Consider the following 24,155-nt stretch of genomic DNA (forward strand, 5'->3'; position numbering starts at 1 on the left):
TACATTATGTGAAGCTTATATTATTCACTCTGCTTTATTGTAGCTATTTTTTACATAGGGGTTAGAAGTTAATACTACCCAGCGAGCCTGGTTTTGCTGAATTCTGGCAAGCACCAAAATCCATCACCACATCCAGACAGGGTAGGAAGGAACCCAAGCAAAAAATAAACTTGCTAGCTGAACTGAAAAAGCAGTCAAAAAAACAAACCTTTTAAAAAAAACAGACCCTTGATAATAGAGGGTCTGGTCTGGAGGGGCAAAAACCAGCCAGGACCATCAGCTGTAATCAGCAGAAGGGCGAGCTTTTGCAATCAGTGCAGAAAGGGGAGCGGGAGCCATAGCAGGAGGACTCAGGGGGCTGTGGTGCTGCAGGGTTAGTTTTTCCCTGCCCTGGCAAATGAGCCTGGCCCTCTCCTGGTCCTCATCCGCAGCCCCCATCGATATGATAAGGCTTAGTCTGATTCTGCTGGAGGGATGTCAGTGGTCAGGAAGTGCCTGTTGACTGCAGACAGTGTCTCAAAGTGAACAGTTTCAGGAGAGAAGGCTTTGCAGGGTTGTGTGAGGTTTGGTTTATGTGGTTACTTGGGTTTTTTTCCCCCCAGGTAATGCCAAAGGTTTAACCCATGCTAATTCCTTGGACATGGCAAGGATACTGGCAGAGCTGGGATCTGCTCTGCTGGATGAAAACAGACGTGATCAACTGAGAGAGAGGAGGAGGGAGTTGTGTTTCTAGAGAAGGGCCAAAATGCAGATTTTTTCATTTCTCCTTTCTGTTTTCTCTCTCTGTCTTCTTTTCCACCTTCCCTCCCTGTATTTTAACACAGAGATCCCTTGCTGGAATGTGCTTTCCACACCGGTGCTTTCTAAGCCTTTTACAGGTGTATTATCCCTGCAGGAGATGCTATGGCAGGGCTGTAGGACCCAATTGCCTTGGTTCTTGTGATGTTCCCAGGGGTGTTCAGAGATTGTGGCCCCTTTAAAAAAAAAAAAACAAAAAACAAACCGCAACCCTATCCTGAGCACTTTTATAATAAAACACCAGGTATTTTAAAAAAACACTTAAGGTATTTTTAAAATCCACTTGACATGATGTCACTGACTGATTGCTTTGACCCCTCTTCCAACGTGACTTCACAGTATGCTTGGTCGATTCTTTGGGCTATATTGCAAAGGCTGGTTCCTTTGGCAACGCTATTAGAAATTAAAGAGAAAAACTGTTTGCCTTAATATAAGGTTATGAAGCCTCAGGCAGGTGCCTGGAGTTGCAGCAAAAAGCGTCATCCTTGCCCCAGAAGCTGATAAGGTACCAGCAAGAGGCTGCAAGCCGAGAGGGGTGCGAGGAGGCAGTCAGAGACCATTGGTGCTGAGCAAGGAGCTGGGGATTCCTGTGCTCGTTAGAGCTTGGGATATTCCTGCTTGGCTGGGAACTGGTTCAGGTTGTGTTGTAACATGCAAGCAGAAGGTGGTTTTCTTTTGCTACCATCCCTTCCAAAACTGAGGTTAGGGAGTAGTTTGAAGGAGAACTTGATGGCTTTGCAAGTGCTTACAGAGGCTTTCTGCTGGCCAGGGGAAGGTTTGAATGCCTAACAGTGCCGAATGCAACCCAGGACTGCAGAGGGCAGGACTGCTGGGACTGAAAGAGCTTGCGAGGAAATGGAAGACTTTAGGAGAGGGCTCTCAAGGCTAGATGCAAGGCCTGTCCTGTTCCCCTGGCTGTTAGTATAGGAGCCTTCAAGGATAACCTCTGGAGCACTCACGGAGTGTGTTGACAATTTAGGATGATGTTTAATGTAGCATTACTGAGCTGCGGTATTATAATTGCTTGCTTGTATTAAAGTTTATCCACAAAGTTTTTCTGCAAGTAGAGAGGCACCAGTGTGTCCCTGACAAAGGTTTGATCCCTGGTTAGTGCAAAGAGTGTGATGAGCAGGGGTGACGGGAGGAAGCAGGTCCAGGAGTGCATCACAAGCATCCCTGGGCCAGTGGTCCTTCCAAAGAGGAGAAGGGAAAAAGGGGAGGGGAGCCTCACACAGTGACTGCCTTGTGCTCCTATGAAGAGTAATGTGCGAGGGATAACGAGCTTGTGGTCATGTGGGTCAGCCCTTCGTCTGCCACAGTAGATCTACCTAACAAGGTCTTTTATGGAAGAGAAGTATGGATGTATCTCAGGCCGAGTGCTCTGGGTGCAACTTCATGCCTCCAGGTTCAGTCTGGAAATGAATAGTATGAAACAAAAATTCATGTCTTGGCTTACCTCACCACTTCTCCCTGGCATTAGGGACAAGTGTGCTTGCTCTTCCACGTGGCCATGGAGGCAGTTTGCCATGTCCTGACATGCAGAGTATGGGTAGTGGCAAGGTGGAGGCTGGGAGGGAAGTGTCTGGGTAGTCTCTGAAAAGCTGTGCTCTGCTCCTCCTGGTGTTTCTGGGTGTTTTGTGTTGCTCTTGGGGATGAGCGGTTTAAGGAATAAGAGAGAAAAGAATAAAGTTATTTTTAATGTGAGGATGCATCTAAGCCATGTCCAGCATGATTGCTTTTGTGGGTCCACTTGATAACCTGAGGTTTTGAAAACTGTGCTGTGATTTAACCAATGAGGTGACCAGCCCTGACCATGTCCCGTGCTGATATTCCTGCCATATCCTCTGCACCTCACTGCCTTGTCACAGCCTCAGACTTTGCTGAGGCTTGAAAGATCTCCCCACTTCCTCATCAGGTTGTTCCTTGGGGATTTAGAGGCAAAAATAGCTGATTTCATTGCTTCAGTAGTCCGAAGCTTCAGTAGCACAAAGCTGTTCATCGTGTCAGGAGCAGGTATTTAAAGCCATGGTATGCAGTTCCTCCAGAGTATCAGCTTGGCATCGGTGCCTGCTTGCTTTCAGGCCACCTCTTCAAAAGCAACTCCTCCAGCCTTCATTTAAAATCAGGAGAGCAGGTGCCAGAGTGTGAATCCGTGTGCTGTGCTTTGGTGGCAGGGTTTGTAATGTCTCGGCCTTGTAAACAAGGGATGGTAATGTTATTCCCTAAGTACATCTCATTTGGGGATTGTTTAGCTTATCCCTATTTTGGGGCTATATTAACAGAGGTATGATTAGTTGGGTCTGTGCTGGCTGATGGCATTCCTGGTGCAACAGCATCATGCTGAGAAGGGGTACGCTGCCCTTCTCCCCCGGGCCCTGCTTTTTGCCAAAATGAGTCACCTGAACATCTTCAAGGTCATGCCTGGAGGTTGAGGGTGACTGATGCCCATGCTCACATGCCTCATTTGGAGTTTCAAGTCAGCTGAAGGAGAACTTGGGCATATCTGGGGTGCAGAGCGTGCACCTTAGCTTTGGGGTGTTTTTGCCTTTGCTTTCCAGGGGCTTGTCTAGGGTGAAGTCGATGGAGAGAGAAACTTAGGTGGGCTTAGAAACCTGAGCTCACCTAAGACTGTCAGGCAGTAGGTCCCTGCCAGACATTGGCAATAAACTTCTGATGGTGATGACAAGGAGGTGAGTGAAGGTGAGAAACAGCGAAAGAAGAGAGGGAAAACCCTGACTTATTTGTAATTGTTGTGAGTTTTGTTTAAGTTTATAACCTATAAGCCAGGGATGTTAAGGAAACAAAGTTGGGCAAATAATCCATTTTCTCAGCTGTGAATGAGGGCAAAGCCAAGGGAAGAGGAGAACTGAAGTGACCCAAGTGAAAAGAATAGACTTAACCCCATTCCTCCGGCAAGGTTCAGAGGGATTAAGCTGGATTTGTGCCTGTTTCCCACCACGCAGATGCTGCCCTGAGCTGAAAGGTTTTGGCCTAAAGTGAATGAAGGGAATTCCAAAGCATTGCTCCTTCATTTCATCCAGATGTGTCAGTCAATGCAGCCAGTGAACTGAGTCCTCTGGGAAAACCCTTTTCTTTAGGAACCCTGCTAGATGAGGAAACGGCGCGACATGAACACAAACATCCAAGCTGATGCACTGAGATCCCAGCCTGGATTAAAGAAAAGCAAAACTGAAACAAAACAGCCCAGAAGCTGAATGATTCAAAGAGCTTTATTGCCACACATGAGCCCACTATGTTTAAATCACAGGTTGGAGGGCATGTTGCTGACCAGGACAGGCGAAGAAACACACCAGCGATGTGGCTACAAAGCTGCATCTGATGGTTTGAATCCTTCCTCTTGCTTCAGGATTTTGGCTGCATTGCTCTCGCAGCACAGCCGCTAACATGGGATGCTCCTGTAGCAGAGTTTTGCCTCTGCAAGGAAATTAGCTGGAGAACTCTGAAGCAAGTAACTTGGAAAAACACTTTTCAGGGCTGTCTTTTCCCTATCACCTGCATGGAAACCCTCAGCCTTGCTGAGGGAAGTACTGGGAGCAGATCTGTCCATCCTTTCCTCAGGGCAGGATCTAAAACTTTTAATCTGATGTCAAAAAATTACAGCTTCAGTAAAGCTACTAGTTCTGCGATGCTTTATAACTTCCCCCACCATGTAGCCAGAGGCAATGATTACTTGCCTCTCTCTCCATCCTCAAGAGGCTGATGATACTATCGATCCATTTCATGCTAATATTCCCTTTCCACTTCACAAATAACTGCTGTGTGGGTCTTCGTGGTTAGCATAGTCGCAGCAAATTCAGAGTGTTATTCCTCAGTCTGTGTTGGGCGTTGAAGGATGCTCTTTTATTGTTCCAGAGCTGAGCATCAGCATCTGGTCCAACACAAGGTGCTGCTTCCCTTTACAAACCTTTCTGTTTCTCTCCCACTTGCCCCTTTTCCTCTCCTTTCCAGGCAGGTTGGCTCCTGATGCTCCATGCTCAGGTACCTACTTTTAGGACCAGTGGCTTATTTACCATGTACCTTGGCCCTCTTGTGTAATTTTTCCTGCCTTTCTTTGCCTCTGATCTTCCCAGGTGGAAAAAACCTTACTGTCAGAAGAAGGTGTGAAAAAAACAACTGTGCTGTGCAGAGTAAGATAAGCATCTTCTGCTTATAGTAGAGGGCAGGCTCTGTCCTCAGGGTGCCTAATCCTCAATGCAGGCAGGTGGCATCAAGCGTGAGGGTGAGACAAAGCTGCTCTGCAGGTGGGTGCAGCAAGTAGTGCTAAGCAGGGAGTTTTCAGGTCAAAGCAGGTAAAGCTAGAGTGCTGTGTGTTGATAAACCCATCTTTCATAGCATGCATGCTAGCGGAGATGAGTTTGGAGCATGTGACATATATGCCATTCCTTATACTGTCGCACTGGGATGCTGCATGAACTGGGAGACTTGTTGCTTTTCTTCCTGTTTCTTCCTCCTTTGGGTTGCTAGGTTTCATGTCTTTATTATATGTCTTAATTAGTTTGGTTTAGCTTCTCTGCTGGGTTTTCCAGCTCTAGCGGTTCAAGGGCAAGTCAGTTAAGTCTTCATATATTGTATTTAAAAAAAAGATATTCCCCACACGTTCTTTTGTCCCAGGTTTGTAACTGCTCTTTCTGCCTGTGAGCACAGCAGAGGTGGTGGGAGACAGCAAACTGGGGTCCTAGCTGTTGTGGGAGAGAGGTATCCACATTGCTGGAGTCCCTCCAGCGGAACCATGTCACGACAGGACTTGACAGAAACGCTTCATGCTGGAGTTTGCTTCTTTTAGCATGAGGGTTTCGGCAGGAGCAAAGCCTGACAAGGAGACCTGAGCTGAACTGATATTGATCCTCCCTTTGCTAATAAAGCCATCTGTGGGAAGACAGGAAAATATTTTTTGAATCAGTACAGCTGTATGGATTTTGCTTTCGCTTGTGTTGAGAGTGATACCTGCTCCCAGGCTGCTGCCGAGGCTCTCGCAGGAGTTTCTTTTCTGATGGATCTTTGGGACCTACAAATCCCAGACTTCAAAGAGAGATTTTTTTTCCTCCTACTTTTCTGACGACAAATTACTTGCTCCACCTATGTCAGAAGTGAGGCACTCTGTGCTGTGAAAGGCGCTTTTACCTTTTCTACCAGAACAGGGGATAAACAAGCAGTAAAATAAATAAATAAGGTGGTAAAACAGGCAGGTTTCTATCTGCCTGGCTAAAATGGTAGCACAAGAGATAGAGGAAAGGAAGGTGATCCTCTTTACAGGAATACATGTGCTAGGTCAGAGGGCCTTTTGAAGACTCGAGATGGTAGTTGAGTGCGTGTGAGAGAAAAGAAGGAGTTAGCGAGAAGTCGTGGCAGTGAGTTGATGTGAAAGCAAGTCCCAGTCTCTTCTTGGCCAGCTGGGCTGGCTACTGGGTCCTCCTCCGAGGTGGTTCAGGACAGCTCAAGAGAGAGGGAGGAACAGATACTGGCATGGAGAGGAACGTGTGAATAGATAAGCATCCACAGATTGCATGTATATATTTGCAGTATGCTGTATAAATGAATGCAATACCTAATGATTCGTGGCTATTATTTGAAGGGCCCCACTGTTACAGATTTATTTGTCATTTCTTGTAATAACACCGATGATAATGAATTCATTTGTATTAATGCGGGTGTCGTGGACTTCCGTTGATATTCCTCATTAATTAATGTACCATTAAAAGAAAGTGTCACCCAATTAATATCAAGTAGAAGCAATACTGCCAGTGTCCTGTCATTAGGGTTTCATTTGTAATGCATTGTATTAACGCTCTGCCTTAATGGAAGTCATTTGCAATGCGGAGCATCACCCGATGGGCTGCCTCGGGGGTGCCAGTTTGTGCCTCTTGCGGCAAGGGTTACCCAGACATAGCGATGGGGACAGGCTCCTGTTAAGAGTAACCCTCGTTACTGCCTGGGCTCAGGCACGGCAGCCTGCTGGCACAGGCAGCTGCTGGAGGTCAGTGTGCTGCTTCCAGACATCCTTCATTCCAGACTTAAAGGCTGGTGCATTAACTTAACCCACCTTCTTGACCTCTCCCTGGGCTTAGAAAGCAAAAGTTAGTGGCGACTGCAAATAAAATGGGACATAAAAAATAGGATCTGTCCAGTTTATGGTATCACCCCCGAGCAGAAATCAAAAAAGGGATTTCTCCTCTCCCCCTACAACGTATGTTGGCTGGTAGCAGTAAATCACGCTGGTGATTTGACTTTGCTACTGAATTTTAATATTGAGGGGAGGGATAGTGGAAAATCTCACTGGCTGCTGTGGATCGGGGCTGCCTTTGCCTCCCTGGACAAAAGCTGCCTCTGCAAGTGCTGATAGCTGAGACAGGAGTGGAGACCTTGACTGTGACCACCTGGATCCACCCGGTCCATGCCCACCATCTCCAGCAAGATTACAGGCGAAGGGGTGCTGGGCCATCTGCAATGCATGCCCTTGCTCCGAATGCCTTCTTCCAGCAGGAAAATCACACCAGCAGGATCGAAGCGGTGCTGTTGAAGCCAGGAGCTCTCTGACTGACAGGTTTTCACATTCTCGGCATTTGCCTCTGACTTTCAAATGTCTTGTTAGACCATCTTGGGTTCCCATCTGCTGTATCCGAAATCAGGACTGACATAATAGCAGCCCAGGAGGGCAGTATGGGCTGCCTCCCAGACCTTTCTCCAGCCCTGTCCTGCTCCTCAAAGGCTGGAGATGGATAATGGACAGAAATGGGAGAGAAACGTGGCTTCTCCAACGGGATTTGGCTGTGGGAGCTGAGTTAGTGAAGGTGGTGGTTGTTTCACTGCTCTCTTTCTTCTGTCCTCTCCTAGGGCAGTAGGAAACAGTCTATTTTACAGGGTGATCCCCGTTCCTAGGAGAGATATATTTTTTTGGTTCAGCTATAGGACTTAGCATTTACACATAAAATTATATGTATTGGTTCAAGCCAGTTGTTAACAATTTGCTCAATGTCGATAGTCTGCACCCTTTGTTTACCATCTCCCAATCTCTGTGCTTTCACTCTTCCAGGTAAAAACATCAAATAATGGGCAAATACCTGCAGATTCCCAGCAGGAATCCATTAAAAATATGCTTGCCTGATAATATTCCTTGTTTACAATTGTATTTTGAGGGATACATGCTAGCTGTCTGTGTTGGTTTTGAATTATTCTTTGTTAATCTCACAGAGCACCAAGTCATCTGGTTTAGAAAAGATGATGTATGTGACTTTGAGTCTGTCGCTGTTTGCAACCAAGATTGTTCTCTGGTAGAAAGACGAGAGAGAGAGAATAGAGCAGGATCTATTGTCTGTCAGTATTGTGAGAGGTGTTAATGCTGCTACTTCCCTTTAATTCCCTATTAGCCAAGAGCTACGCTGAGAGTTTAGTTATTTCGCTTGGAGTTGATGTAGCTGAGAGGTCTGAAGTCACTCCCATTGAAGAAATCCTGACAGCATGATGGTTGCTCTGCTCACTCCACCGCTGCTCCTCGGTGTTTGCAGGGCTGCTGAAAACCATCAGGGATGGTTCAGTGAGCGCCTTGGCCGTCACCTTTAACACTCTTCGGCAGGAGTTATCAGACCTGCTGACTGAGATGTGTCTTGCTGGAAGAAGCTGAAAACATAAAGGTAGACTACTTTGTCCCTCCTAGAGCTCTCCCCACCTCTTCTCTGAAGATGGACTGATCAGCCCCACCCAAGTTTTTCTGATCTCTCAGACTGTGTTTCTGTGCTGACAACTTGATTCTCCTGTAGCTGTATGTTTGTAGCAGTCCACGTCAGTGACTTTTTGGTTGCTGGAAAGGTTTCCACAAAGATTCCCTTGCACAGAGTATGTAAGCCTGCTGGCATTATCTTTGTTCCTCTTCATTACTTCTCGTGGAGCTGTGAGAAGCCGTTCATGGTCTCTAGAGATCCGGGGCAGCAAACGCAAACTCAGGGCACAGTGTAATAGCTTGAGCCACTTCGAAATAGGGGATGTCAAGGGAAATGAGCTTCAACAGACAAAGCTGGCTGTCTGCTTAAATAACCTGTGACAGCGCAGGTGGGATGGCTTCTTGAAAGCTGGTGTGGAACTTGCTTTCTTCTCTTTGTTCTGTTTCTTCTGGTGCTTCACCCACCTGGCTGTTTTCTGCCTACTTGTTGGCACACACGGTGGATGGGTGGGTGTGCAGGGCAGGGCTGGCTGGGGATGGGGAGAGACTGAGCACCGAGATGAAGGCAAGGTTCAGAGGAAAGGAAGAGAGAAGCAGTCCCCTGGCTCTGGTGGTTTGACTGGGGATGGAGGTCATGGTGCAGCCCCTGTGCAAGCCCAGGCCTTGTGCTTGCTGCAGTCTAGGGCAAGCAGCTCCTTTTGCCCCTGAAGCTGCAAATTAAAGCTCTGCTCTGTGGTGCTTTTCCCCTCCTCGTTTTCTCTTTTGAATATAACTCCATTCTGGATGAGTGCTTGAGCCGTGCGGCCACTCTGCTGCTCCTGGGAGCAGAGAGCAGGGGGGTGACAGGTCCCACTTATGTCACTGCCTGGAAGGGACAGTGGCCAGGGCCAGTTGGGGAGTTATAAATAAGAGGAGGAATGTTGTGGGTTTCATTATTAGTATTTCCTTCCTCTCCTATCTGCCCTCTCCTGCCTCTCCCGGGCTTGCCTCTCAAGACCTGTGCTGCAGAAGTGGTGGGTGCCACGAGGAGAGGTGGTGGAGCTGCCCTGCACCCAGCTTTCAGGGTCACCGTGCCATAAATCAGACATCTGAGCCCCATGCTGGCAAGGACAGAGTTATCTTAGGTGGGAAATGGGGCAGCTCTGGGCTGGAAAAATCAAGTAGCTTTATCCTGTGGTATACCAGAGCATCCTCTCCCCTTTGTGGCTGATTGCCCTCTGCCTGCTGAATGCTGTTGTCCTTCCAGTGTGGCAAATTCCCCCATGGGCTTGCTGGTTGTGATGTCCCTTTCTTCAACGTCGTGCATTGGGTTGGGCTGTATCTGCCATGAATAAGCACTCTCAGCTCCAAGTGTGGTTATCGAGTCGCTAATTCAGTCTCCAGCTCCTATAATGCATCTATTCCAGCTGTGTTTATGGTGTTTTCAAAAGCCCCTCAATTGAATTATAGCTCTGCGGTGGCCGTTTGCCAGTGTCACCCAATAATGAGGGAGGTCACTTAATAGAGATAGCAACAAGAGATACATATTAACGAGAGCTGATTGAAAGGTGGAGTGAATTTCAACAAAAAAAATTTAAAAAAAAGGAAATTATCAGGTTTTTAAATCAAACTTTGAAATTGGAAATTGCTTGGCTCGGACTAGCAGTAATGCAATTAATAAATGTAATTAAAAGTGTAATAAAGAATACAGGAATTGAAAGTCTGCGCACATCCGTGCAAGCATTTAGAGCTGGCAAACGAGCAACGGACCCAGTCTGGCAGTCGGGCCGCTTCTGAGATAGAGCCTGGGGGGGGAAACCAAAAGTTGGGACTGGTTTTTCCTCTCGGCAGAGTCTGGAAGAGAGGGGCTGTCACTTGTCCTGGTTCTGCTTTTGCAGCTATCTCCTGCAGCAAATGAGACCCAGACAGGAATAGGTGACTTAAATCTGTCCTGGGCAAGCCAGGGACGAGGGAGTCAGGATTTCAGCTGTAGCAGAAGAGCACTTGGGTTCAGTGTCAGCTCTGTTACACAGCACCTCTGAGATGCCCTGCCTCAAACAAGAGACATCGGACCCTCCTTCCTGCCCTGCGATGAGATGGGATTGGTGGGAACACCTTTGACTCAAGCAGAGGGATGTCTGAGCAGGCTTTTAGCAGAGCGCAGAGCTCCTTTTATCTGCCCTCTTGCGTGGTGGCAAGAGGCAGGGAGAGGGAAGAGAGCCGCCAGGAACAGCAGCAGGGAATTATTTAAGAGTAATAGGTTGACCTGCGATATAACAGGAGCGTGAAGCAGCGAAGCATCTCCTGATGGGAGCGGTCAGCTCCTGCCTTGATGCAGAGGCAGCGCAGGGGAGGGAAAAAAGCAGGACCCGAAATAGGGCTGGCGCGACTGTTTCAATGCTGACGTGAAGATCACGGCGCAGGCAGCTCAGTAGGCTGCCTGCTGCTTGAGCCCTCGTGCCCATCACTGTATGCCCCCTAGTCCGTTTGCATTGCCTCCTCTCATCTCATCGACCTTCAGACAGCTGTTCAGCCAGATTGCCTGCCGTTTTTCCACATTATTTGTATTGGTACAGCATGTGCGCATCTGCATCCTAATCATTTCTACCAGCTTCTGTTGGGGCACTGCTGGGTGACTTTGCCCTGGGAGGTCAGATGGAGGTCCTCTACGTGGCCAGCCACTGGAGATGGGGAGCAGGCTTGGAGGGACCATCCCCAAATCAACCCGAATAAACATTTCGAGTGCTCAACCTGTCTGTGGGTTGGACAAGTGGATGCATTTAAGGGAGGGGTGTATCTCAAACTAACTTCCAGATCTCCTCTGCTTCATCTCCCACCTTTACTTCTACCTGACTCTGACCCTGTTGTAAAAAAGTCAGCACCACATATTCCCCCTCTCAGCCCTTTGCCCGCAGGGTGCCTGGTGTCAGGCCACTTGGACGAGACTGATAGATCAAGGCATGTTCGAGGTGTTGGCGACCTGTGGCCCGTGAAATGGTTTTGCTATGGTGGAAAGCTCTCAAAGGCACCGTGCAAATCTGCTCCGTTAGCAGGGTGAATGGCTGTCTGACAGCCAGAGGGTTTTGTGCTCTCTCAGAGCAGGCGCCGTGGGCCTGGTGAAATGGCACAAATGTTGGCTTTTCTGCAAACAGCCTTTTTGTTTTAGCCCTGTGTGAAAGAAGAGCTCATTCACATAGCTTTACATCTGGCTTAAAAACTGTCCACCTGAAAGTTTTCCTTGGTTTTTGAGTCTTATTCCTCAGGAGCTCCTTACCCAGCTTGTCTCTGGTCCTCATTGTGCTGGTGTGCTCCTGCCGATGCTTTGGTCCCCGGTGCTTCTCCGATGCCAGCCCTCACCCCAGTGGAGCTGGCTCTGCAGCCCTTGGGGACCATTTGGTGGCAGACAGGAGGAGATTGTGCTCTGACGTTTTTAGGGAGTCCTGCCCAGTACCCCTCGTGTTCAGCTGCGCCCATGTAATCTGTCTGGTAGGGCACATTGTGCCTCTGGAGGCTGCATCTCATCCGGGTTGTAATCCGCCTTGTATTGCCACCTTGCATTGGAGCAGCATCCGTCAGAAATTTTATTACTGATGTATTTTATAGCAGGATTCATAATAAGACATTGAAGACTACGGGTGTGGCCAGAGAGTGAGGTGTAAATATTTGAAAAAGACCCTTTTCTGATAACCTTTCCTTCAGTGTTAGCTGCCCTTTTGCAGACCATATGGCATAATGCTTTGGTGTCCTAGCTGTCACTGTGTCAGGGTTAACACAGGACATGTATGTGCCTCATCACTCGTGCTGGAGGGTTGCACAGGAGGTGACAGCCCATGCCAGGGAAGGTGTTTGGTGCAGTGGGCCAAGGTCCAAACCCAGGAGAGCTTTTGGATGGAAACACAACTTCTTGCTGGTCACTCGAACACACGTATTGCCTTGTCGTAATGTTTGTGTTGGCAGAGAGAGGTAAGATCTTGTTCTCTCCTTTGTCTCCGCCTTGTGCAGCAACATCCTTTTGTGTTTGGACAGGGATTTTACAGTTGTTCATTCCTTACTTTAATCCAAGTCTATCCTTGCTATTGGTGATGCACTGAAATGGAGTGCCTCTTGCACCTCACTGCTTTTGGTTTAGTGTTCCTGGTGCTTTGAGTAGCCACGTGTAACACACCATTACCATTCAGTATTCCAGCAAACAGGACCCCCAGAGCTTTTTCCTATAAGACTTTTACAACAGTTTGAACCTTTCTTATTCATTTGTTGCAAAATGACAGATGGTCTCCCCACCTTGCACCCCAGCATCCCCAGCCCACACAGCTCAGCAGTATTGCAGCCCTTTAACTCTCTGAGCTGCTTGAGGGGGACCTGGGTGCTGGACCCATTCCTGCTGAGCTGTCAGATGAAGGATGGGGTGCTGGAGACAGGTCGGGAGTGGATCCCACTCCCATTTGCCCTTCTCCTCCTCCGCAGGAGGCATCTGTCTGCATGTTTATTTTTATCTCACATCTGCTGGTATCGTAACAAAGATTTAATGGTACGACACGGTTTTGTCACCGGTTCTTTTTTCTGTAGTGAGTGAAGCTTCATCTCTGGCTGCTGGAGAGAGTCAAAAGCTTTAAAAGATGACAAAATTTGGCAACTCGTGTAGAAAACTCACCTGTTTGCCACAAGCACCTGTAGGCTGTCGTCTGTCTGCATTTCTTTTTTTCTGGACAGAAAATAGAGAATTTACTGATTTTGCCTGTCAGTGAACTAAACTTAAGCACAATTAATCTTTGCTAATGAAGCACAGCCATGAGGGACTTGCAGAAGAGCCCTATAAATGGGCCAAATGCTGAAAATGTAGAAACATGGTCCATCTTGAGCTGGCCTGGCGCAGGGCTTACCAATCGCATCTCCCTGGGACGTGCTCTCTGCCTGTTATTTACCATCAAACACAAGCCCTAGCCAGTTCTGTTTATACAGATGTTTTGCTCCATTGTTTAGATGATGGGCCGCATCTTTTGAGAAATAAAGACGTCAGCCTCCTGCTGAGGAATATCTTGAGCCTGTTTGACCCAAAAATGGCAAGAGGATTTTAAAGACATACTTACGCTTTTTAAAGCAGATGGTCTGAAATTCTTCTGAGTCCTGACTGTGTCTTGCCTGGGCATAAACACTGAAAATGAGACCTCTTTTCCTGGAGGACTGTTGATATGGGATATCTGCATCCCACATCTGGTTTTGCCTTGCCAGAGGTTTGGGGGGTTTTCTTGCCTGAATTTGAGCTAGGGAAAAAGGTGCGTTACCCAGAGCACTGGGTAGGTCTGTATCCTTTGACCTGTGTGCTTTTGGGAATAAGAGCATGAATTTGGTAGTGAAATTTTCCAACTGACCTGTGCACTTTAGGCAGTACCGGAGATTTCTCCCTCTGTGACCATGCTGTTCTTCTTCGAGCTCCTGTAATGCTCCTCCTATTGCCTGGGAGCCCTTCTGCTCCCCTCCTAAATTCACCCGTGCTGTGCTTTGCTCACGCACCCACTGTCATGCTTGCAGGTGCCCACTGCTCCCTGCTGAGGTTCTATCCTGGGGTCCCTCCCAGCCCCTTGGATGCTTTGGTGTAGATGCCGGTGACTGTTTCCCAGGCCCAGCCAGATCTTTGTCCAGAGCAGATACCCTGCTTGTGTGACTTTTGCTACCCTGGCCAATAATGGGACATGGTCAGCAAAGCTGTAAAATAAGGATAAAAATACAGTAATTGCCAAGTCAGAGCTCAGGCGGTATCTGCAAGGGCTGGAGCTGACAACACCAAAGCTGGTGACCTCTGTATCCCTCCAGGCAGCTTCTCCTTCGGAAGGACAAGGAGATGAACTCTCTTCAAAGCCTGCTTTTGGGCTATTGTATGAAATACAATGCGGGGAAATCAAGCTCTCCTCTTTCACAGCCGGCCTGGTGCAGCCCCATAATCACGGGTGACCAGAGCGGATTTGCATGTTAAAAGGAGTGGCTAGGGGCACTTAAAAAGAAGAGGAAACATATTCATCGTGTTCAGATTTATCCTTATGAATATTATTACTCTTGGGGACAATGTACCCCAGACCTCATCGTACAACCCTGCATCTACTCTTTTGCTGTCTCTCCCCTCCTCCCTCTATTAATGGTTAATTTGTAATGCTCTTTGTCCTGACATTGATATCCTGGTGGCTCTCGGGGAGGAATCTGAGAAGGCAGTTGTTGGAGCATGTGGACCACGGTGGTAGAAGCAGTGCTCTGGCAGCAGTGAGGGGAGGGCTGCAGGATGCTCTGGGGCAGCTCCCAGCTGATGATGGCTTGGGGGAGGCAGGTAGCCCAAAGAGACATGGGTAGATGCTCTGGTACTGTCTAAGGAGGTGTCTTGGGAGTGCTAGGAAAGCAAACACCCACCACAGCTCCCCACAAAGGACTTCACCTCAACGTGCCTCCCAGGCTGACAAAGTCTTGGTTCCTGAGCAGTCTAAACGCACAAGCCAGGATTAACGTGCTGTGTGCATGGCACAAAGTCAAGGGCTTACATGGCAGCAGGGCAGATCTGGGTTAAGCGTGCCAGAAAATGAGCAGTTGTAAGGCAAAGGGTAGCAAACTGCTGGGGAAAATGGGCTCGGGAGGATGTGGTGTCTCCAACACTAGAAGGCTTTAAGGATGGGAATGATTTAGGTGTAGCGCGGGGACAGGTTTCTCTTTTGAGGTCCCTTCTAGCTATATCTTTTATGCTTTTATGACTGCTGATCACAAAAAAACTTGAAGGTGCTTTAAAAAATAATCCTCAGGCCATGCCCTGTGAGGCTTTCTTTAGCAGCTTGATTTAGAGGGGAGAAAAAAAGAAAGCGAATGAAAAATTTAGGTGGGAACTGCAACCTCTCGCACCTCGGCAGAAGTGATACTGAAGTAAAGACTGTGGAGTTCTGCTGGAGCCTGAGGCGAGCTTAGATGTCAGAGCATCCCTGCAATGTCGTGTGACTGGATGCGAGGGCAGGGAGGCATGAGGGACGTGCGCGATGCATGTGCGGGGCTCGGACTTGTGCATGTAAGTTGTGGGACGTGCCCTGGGTTCCCTGCTCTGTCAGACTAAGCTCACAGCAAATCATGCCACCTGCCTCAAAGGCAAGTTTCTGCTGGCCTGAGTCTTGCTAGGGAAATTCAGATGTTTTGGTTTTTTTTCTGGTGCCATCACCCAGTATTAAACTGGTGAAATCACATCTCTAAGCATGGAGCTCTGGTTTCTCGTGCTTTCCAGTGGAGGTGGTGGCCTGGGACAGCCTTGCTGAAGCCCTGGCTGTAGTTCACTGCAAGCTTTGTGGTTCCAAAAAACCTTAAAAGGGCTCAGTGTGTTGCTCAGCTTTGTCCAAGGATTTATAGGAAGAGCTCCACTTGGAAGCAGTGGCCCATCTACTAAACTCTGCCTCTCCTCAAGTCTCCTTTCCACCTTCTCAGCACTTCATGATACTTTTCTATGAACTGAGGATGAATAACTTAATACGAATGAAGTTCACAATAAAACGCAGAGGCTTGGGAAGAGGCTGGCAGAAATAATCCGTATTATCCCAACTGGCCATAACCAGCCGCTGTCACATCTCGCTTCTGACCTTTGCTGTCTCCCTTTCAAGATTTAGCTCTTCGTCAACCCTTAAGGTGGCTGTAAACGTGTTACAAACATATGGACTTGCCTAAGCAGTCATGATCTGTGCATACCTGCAGTCTGGATCCCCAGCAAAGCCTTTTTGCTTGCGGTCTGTGCTTCTGCCTTTAGAGAGACAAGAATATGCATTTAAGATTTGCATAGGAACATGCAGCTGTTCCACCAAAAATGGATAATTGTTCTCCCTGCTGTGAAGTTAAACAATAAGAAGTGCCAAACTGCATTTGCCATTGCTGATTTTGTGCACTCAGCTGCATATTTTATGCATGTAGATTAGTTCCAGATTTATGACGATTTAACTGTTAATGCCGGCATTAATCGGGCCAGGTTGTAGTTGCTGTGGAAACTATAACTTTGAATTTTACGTAAAGTTCTGTGTTGCATTTAATGCATGGTCTTTTTGAGGGTCTCTTACATTTAATGCCTTGTGGTGAAAATGGAGAGGGAATCAGCTTTGAAAATAAAAGTGCCTTTAGGCAGAAAACAAGTTTCAGCAAAGAGAGTAATTTTTCTGGAAAGTTGTGATGTCTGGGAAAATAAGGGTTTATGATAGAGTGCCATCTTGACCACAGCTGTATAACTATTATTATAAGTGTGTAACAACTATTATAGCTACTGCAATACTGTAATAAAGAAAACAGCTGTATAACTTATAAATGTCCTGAAAATATAGGACTGAAGATCTTGGGACTCTAGATATTCCTTCTGGTGGGCAAAGGAAATTGCTGATGTGTGTTTGATGGGAAAATAGGCTGATGCACAATTTTACCAGTATATTATTTTTTTTTATTTCCAGAATACCCCAGTGGGCACACCGATTTTCATAGTGAACGCCACGGATCCGGACCAGGGGGCAGGAGGCAGCGTGCTTTACTCCTTCCAGCCTCCTTCCGATTTCTTTGCCATCGACAGTGGCCGTGGCATCGTGACAGTGATACGGGAGCTGGACTATGAAGTGACTCAGGCATACCAGCTCCAGGTCAACGCAACGGTGAGTCTTATCCAGTCTGCTGCAGGGGAGGACGCATATTCTGGAGGGACTGCAATGGGGAAGGAGCTGCTGCTTGCTTATTTTATTGCCCTAGTCTGGCATCTTCTCAGGCACATCCAGCATTTTCCACTTAGAAAAGCATTATAGCAATGTGGTGCCTGGGTAGTTTCAAATCATGAAGCACAGCTGCACCTCTCCAACAGCATATCGCACATGTCAGGGGCTTCTGCATAAAGGCGACCAGCTCCCTTGATGAAGAAAGCCAGTACAGGGCATACAGACCATTAAATCCTGTGGTCTCATTCCTTGTGCACCATGGCTTATTACAGGCTATTGCCTGTATTCAATCCCCTGAGCCTCACTCAGCACAAGCTGAGTTCAGATATCAAGAGTTAAAATTTTGGTGGACAGAGGAGAAAGCAAGGTCCTAGTTACAGTCAATACCACTGTACTGGGAGGGGACCCCTAGGAGATGTATGTCCAGGTGGCCACCATGGCAAATTTATGCCCCACCTGAATGGGAAACTTCTTTCCTGGTGTCAAATCTAGCAAGAGCTTGATAGGGAACATGTGAATGAGGAGCACCTCACAAGCAGGCGCTCTGCACGATGCCTTCTTTCCCATGTCAGATGCAACAGAGGAAGGTGAGATTCAGCCCTACAATACATCTGACCAACTCTGCATTCAGGAGAGGGGGAGAAAAACCCTTCCTGCCCCTTCCAGGCAGCCGGTTAGAGCTCTTGAAGCATGTGATTTAATCAAGATCATTGCCTTGATGCAGAACCACAAATGTCATGAGGGTGGGCTGCATAGGGCTGCTTTGCTCTCCACAGCCACAGAGGCTGGGCATTCGCAGACTGCAGGGCCCCAGGCAAGCAGCTCAATCTTTCAGCCCAGTCCCTACTTGTTCAAGGCCGTGGAATTTTCCCTAGAAGCTTATTTTTTCTGAAACATACCTCATCTTATTTTAAATAATCCAGTGATAAGAAGCCCTCACCATTTTTGTTGTTTCCTTATTGGTCTCTGTCACCCACACACTTTCCCAGGACATGCTATTGAACTATCTAGTGGGTTACAAAACATGGGACCAAACACAAGCCCTGAAGAAAACATGCCTTTCTTTCCCATGTCTGATTCTGGTTTCCTCCAGGACACATGGATGCCACCATCCAGCTCCATCTAGCCCCATATCCCAGGTGCAGTTATCAGCAAAGATAAAATGGGGCTGTATCTGGTATTTGCTACCTAATACGCTCCTGGCTTCTAGTGATTTCCAGCTCAGGGAGTTCAAAGACTTAAATATTAAGTCTGTGAACTGGGCTTGATTGCAGCTGTGGGAATATCTCCTCAGCTCGGTTGCAGGACGCTGGTAATTTCTAGCAGAAAGGCAATGAGAAACGCCAGGGCAAAGCTCAGCCCAGGAAGAAGGATGAGAGTTGCACCAGCATAGCAGGAGCTGCGAGGGCAAATGCAGTGTCTTGCCTGTCTGATGAAGAGTTTGCATGGTCCAGAGTGGGCTGGGGTGATGGTGAATTCGGGGTGGCCACAAGGGCTGCAAGAAGAGCCATGGAACCTCTGTTCAAGGCAGGAGCCATTTGATCCCAGGGATGTAAGCAGCAAGGGCAGAAAAAGACTGGAAAGGGCAGCATGAGAGACGGTAGGTGAGGAAACTTGAAACGTGCTTGCTTTTTCAGTGCTATCTGTAATACTTTAACCAAAATTTAAGAGGTGAACAGGAGGGGAGAAAAACATTGTCTGAAGAAACAAAAGACTTCAACCTGATAATGCTAACGGCAGAGTGCGAGTCAGAAATACGCATCCATCCAGGCCATAAACGCTGAGGCCTGCAGGTTAAGAGGATAATGTACAAGCTGTGTTGTTGAATACGGTTTAAATTAACATTAATCTTCTGGCAATCAGTCCTTGCCACTGTTCAGAACCATTTTGCAGAAGTGTGCGGTAACCTCTAATGGTTGCCTTTCACCACGGTGCTTGATTAGGGCGTAAGGAGAGATTTATTTCCTTCCCTTCGTGTGTTATCTGCTTTGCTCTCGCCTTTCTAGCAAAGGGCTGTGGGCATTTGGGTCACTTTTGAGTACCCATGGGACATGGCTCCAGCAAGAGAAACAGTGGCAGCAGGGCACTGCCAGGACAAGCTGGTGGCAGCGCATACTGCTGTTGCGTTGACTGCTGGACAAGGGTCTTGCTCTGGGAAATTGTTTGCGGCTCCATCGTGATGGGGTGTAAGGGAGATGATGTTCCTGCTCGGAGCATTGATACGTTCAAGGACCACTGCTGCTCGTTGTAAGATTGCTCCGTGCTTGTGATCTGCTTTGCAGAGCAGGGAGGGATGGCTCCCCACCACCCTGCAGCTGTGGAGGCAGCTTAGCTTGCATCAAAAGGCAGCTCCTGGTTACCCCAATCCTGCCAGTCCCCGTGCAAGGTGGGGAAGGAGAGGTTTGTGCTTTATCGGAGCCAGAACCATTAGCCCAGTAGAAAGGAGGTTGCTACTGCGAGGACATATCCTGCGGTTCAGGTTTCCACTCTGCCTTTTGTGCGAGAGCTGAGGTATCTTATGAAACCCTCTGTCAAAGCTCAGAGCAGCGAGTACAGAAAAGAATAAAGCTGTGACTGCAATGCAGCCCACAGGGTTATGAAGAGCAGTGGAAATGCAAGGGAGCTGGTGGGCTTTGTCGTGTTCCAGCCAACGGAGCCCAAGCTGTGCAGAAGCATCAGCGCTGGGGGGTATGAGATGCTCTGCTGTGATGTGCTGGTATGAAAGGCTGCTGGCAACCCCACCTGGGTCTCACGGTGTGGAGGTGCCCTAGGGTGTATCTGCATTAGGAGGGAATGTATATTTTGAAATATATGTTGAACAGTGTTGTTTCTTTTCCACCCAAAGTGTGATAAAAACTAAATTGGTGCTTGCTCTATTTTAAAGGGCTAATGCTGGAATGAAATGCGTATTGTATTTCAGCTTAGATGGAGGTATAGTGGACAATAATTGCAGCAGGTAGCTTGAAAAAGAGATGATTACCTGGACTATTCAGAAATTTTGACCCAGCTACAGCTGTGAGAGACTTAATACTGTTGAATAATTCTATTTTTCTGATAGAAATCCTTTCTCTCACCCCCCACCCAACCCTTGTTTTTTCAAGGACCAAGATAAAAACAAACCACTGTCTACTCTGGCCAATCTGGCAATCACCATCACGGACGTACAGGACATGGACCCCATCTTCATCAACCTGCCCTACAGCACAAACATCTATGAGAACTCACCTCCGGTAAGGGCTGCTGCTTCACTCCTACATGCATGACCACGGTGTTGCGTCGGGGACCAAGGGAGGATGGAGCAGGGTATGGGACAGAAAGCACAAGGTATCCCAAAAGAGCTGGAGGAAAACCTCCTGTTTGCAGAGATATTTGTCCTTCCTTCCATCCGTCACAGGTTTGTATTGTTCTGCCGTGACATTTGCGCCTTGGGTGCAAAGAGGAGCCCTGTTTCCATGCTGAAGTGCAAATGCTCTGAATTGTGAGATCCAAATGACATCCAAAGAGAGACAAACCTTTTCCTTTCTGAAACAACATGTTTCAAGTCAGCTCCAAAATATTTTGCCCTTTTTTAAAAAAAAGGAGCCTAAGCAAGAAGGTTTAGGAAGACTGAAACCTAAATAAAGTTTTCCTAAAGATTTTTTTCTTATATTTTAAAAAGGCTTTCTGTTTTTCTTAGCACACAGTCACCCTATTTCCTACCCATGGTGTATACGCATGCCATTTCTAATAGAAAAGTTGAAGAAAAATGTAAACGTTTCTGAAATGAGGCAGTTTTGAAAATGCCAGAATCATCAGCCATTTCAGCACTTCGAGCATTTTCCCTCAGGTTTTGCCAAATTGATCCAATCATTTTAGTTCTTCTGAAACTCAGTTTGTCAGCAAACTCACTGTTTGTGGAAAACGTCTCCCGGTCTCTAAATACAGCAGAGTTTTTTTTCCCCGCAGCAGACGATGGGGAGCGTGGCGGGCAGCTTTGGCTTTGGGAGCTCTTAGCTCTGCTCCCAGCAAGGGTGCCCAAGGACCTTCAGTCCAAGCACCAACTCTCAGCAGCAGCATCCACCTTCCCAAGGCATAGCTGTGTATCCCATCGCTTTGTCTATAGGGCAAATATTTTTGTATACAGATGGAAAAACTTTCTGTCCTAAAATTGTGGTGTTGTAGGCATCCATACTACACATGCATCCTTTAATGTCTCTGGTGCACTGGATCCAAAACACCTGATGACTCAGATCATCCAGTGGTAGAGGGAACTCCAGTTCGCTTCAGTTTATGCCTTTTTATTCACTTTGAAGCAAATTGCTGGCTCTGATGGCATGGAGAGTCCTGGATCAATAGGGCTGAGTCCTACTGTTGCAAAACCTGCAGTCAGACAGCATATTACCTGTCTGCCAGCCCGAAGATGGCCAAAAAAATGGCTTCATGAATTACTTTCATGAAGTGTGAAAGTTCCAATGTGTTTCAATGCTGTTGAGATGGAGTATTTCTGTTGTGGGCAGTATGAGCTGCAGGGAAGAAAAAATACTGCTTAGATCACATTTAAATAGAGGGGAAAAGCCTTAGATAAAATTATAGAAATGGAAGTCCCGTGAGTATCAAAAATTATAGACTGCATCACCTTCGTGGAGTGACCTGGTATCGAGGAAAGGGAATCCCTCTCAAATTAATGATATATATTAAGGCTGGAGCTCAACAATCTCTTTGTGTTGATACACCGATGTGTATCGTGGTGATTCCCAGAACATACACTGTTTGCAGTAGGCAAAGCAGCAAATAATTGCTGTGTAACCTGCAATAGGAAATGAATGAAGGAGTGCTCACCAAACTGTTAGCCGTTTTCTGGTGGGTTTAGAGATTTTAATTTCTCTTGGCCCCATGTAACATCTCCAAAGGCATTATAATGTCCAAGATAGGTGCCACCAGAGCCACAGTGAAGAAGGCAACTGCTGAATGCGGGTGCTACTTTGAACGGTATTGCACTCTGGTTTGGACCCAAAGTCCCATCCTTCCCGGGAGAAACCTTCACTACTGAAACAAGGGCATGGTTTGCTAGGGCAAGCCTAGGGTTTAACACGTGCATTTTCGTCTCTCCATGGGAAGTCTTCTCATCAGCTCTGCCCTACCACCCGAGGGAGCCAGTCACACCTGCAGAGTGGAAACTGCCACCCTGCAGAACAGCTTGGTTACCAAAAGGAGAACAGCAAATTTGTGTGAGGAGTCGGGGCTTGGCCAATTCCTGTCCAAAACAGTCTTCCGGGTCAAGCCAACAGGCTGCAGTGCATTTGTGGGTGACATTTGCCCTGCTGTCAGGCTCGGCAGGTCAAAATGTGCTTGAGACATCTCATCCCAGCCCCAAAACTAAAGAGCAGAGACTCACTGCTGCTCCACGTGCCCGCTCTCCGTCCCTCTTGCCTCTCTTTTTATCTGTGGTGCACAGCATGTCTGTGTTCCTCTATCAGTGTATCAACTGAGAATACCTCATCTAAAGTGTATACATTACCTAATAAAATCCTTCTTATTTGGGATTATTGCATCAAATTTTAATTTCCTCACTCGAGTAACAGCATGTCAGCCAGCCCGTCAGTGAAGAGCCGATAGAAGGTGAAAAGAGTGGATAAACTGCAGCAAATTACCGCAAACAGATCTCTATCAGCCCTTTGACTGGAATTGACTGGAATTAAGAAGTGAGAAATAGGATTTTTTTTGCCGTGGCAGCTTTCTGAAGTGCTCCCCCCTCCTTCTCCTGCTGCAACGCTGGGCTGCGCTTTGCCTTTCAAGTCCCTAATCCTGTAAGAGAAGAAGAAGAAGAAGAAGGGGTGGAGGGGCACGAGAGGGGAGAGAAGTGTCATTGTAGCTCTTATTTTTCTCAGGATGGAATCTGGTAGCATAATTTAGAAGCGTTTTAGGCACATGCTTATTCAGACACAGAGAAGAAAGAAATTTCTTATCGGGCAAAGGAAGATGACGCAGTGGGGAGAGACTTTACTGTCCCTGAAGGTGTTGTATCTTCTTTCCTGACACTTTATCATCCCAGTGTGCCTCAGACATCTCTCCCAGGGTACCCAAATGCACCAACACTGTCTGCAGCTGTGTCAAAGCTTAGCGGCATTGTATTTTTCATCCTCAGTCTTTTTGGGTGTCCGTCCTCACAGTCTGTAGACTGGATAGCATTGTTGATGTTCTCCAGACAAGTTAATAGAGGCTGGAGGAGCAGAGCCATTTCCCCTTGCAGAGATAGGGTTGGTCTGGTGAGCCCCTGCTTTTGGACCTCAGATGGTCCATGGTCCAGGCAGCATCACAGCTTCACTTTGGGGGTGAAAGAGGAGGAATCTACTTGCTAAGAGACCAGCTGAGACCAATGAAAGTGTGCTCACCCCACAGGGAGCCACGCAAAGGCAAGGGGGGCAAACCCCATTGGCACTTGGTCCCAAGACCAACAGTTGTATTCCCTTGTAATAGCATGGTACAGATATGTGTCAAATATCATTAAAACAGTTTTAATTCTTCAGCACCATCCCCCTTCTCCTCAAAAACTCCTTGGGTTGAAGAAATAATGTAGAATCAGTGCTATTTTTGCCCTAGAGTCTCTATAGCTCCAAGTTAATTCTTTCTTACAATATTTCCAGCCCATCAGTGTGAACACTTTATTAAAAGCTCAGGCTTTTATTAAAAAAGGATTGATTTACCCCTGCCCCTCTTCAAAAAACCCTCAGATTTTGTTTGGATAATGTGCCATTCTTTATTTTCTTTGCCTTTTTTTTAAGCATAGGCTTTTCCAGATTATTACTTTTCTAAACCTTCTTCCTCCTTCCCTAGAGGGACAGAGTTATTCTGTTCTTGTGCTCTGGCCTATACCCACCAGCCAAGTCCTTTCCTTGCAGCCACCATTGTCTGTGGCAGGCAGGTGAGTTACTTGTTTTAAGAAATGTCAGGAATATTTGGGAGTTTCCAAGAGCCGCAGCTTCGTGCCACAAATACTGGGGTAAGCCCTGGGCAGAGCTGTTAACACT

At 47.3% G+C, this 24,155-nt stretch overlaps 1 protein-coding gene across 1 annotated transcript in view; it reads left to right on the top strand.

Moving 5' to 3' along the window:
• Positions 1-24,155, top strand: part of CDH23 (cadherin related 23) — a 215,559-nt gene that overhangs the window by 80,915 nt on the left and 110,489 nt on the right. Inside the window, exons 7-8 of the mRNA XM_074830236.1 lie at positions 16,897-17,091; positions 20,250-20,378. Coding sequence (XP_074686337.1) covers positions 16,897-17,091; positions 20,250-20,378 — 324 coding nt within the window. The remainder of the gene's footprint in view (positions 1-16,896; positions 17,092-20,249; positions 20,379-24,155) is intronic.

The sequence above is a fragment of the Strix aluco genome, chromosome 7, assembly GCF_031877795.1.
Source record: "Strix aluco isolate bStrAlu1 chromosome 7, bStrAlu1.hap1, whole genome shotgun sequence".
Classification (NCBI taxonomy): Eukaryota; Metazoa; Chordata; class Aves; order Strigiformes; family Strigidae; genus Strix; species Strix aluco.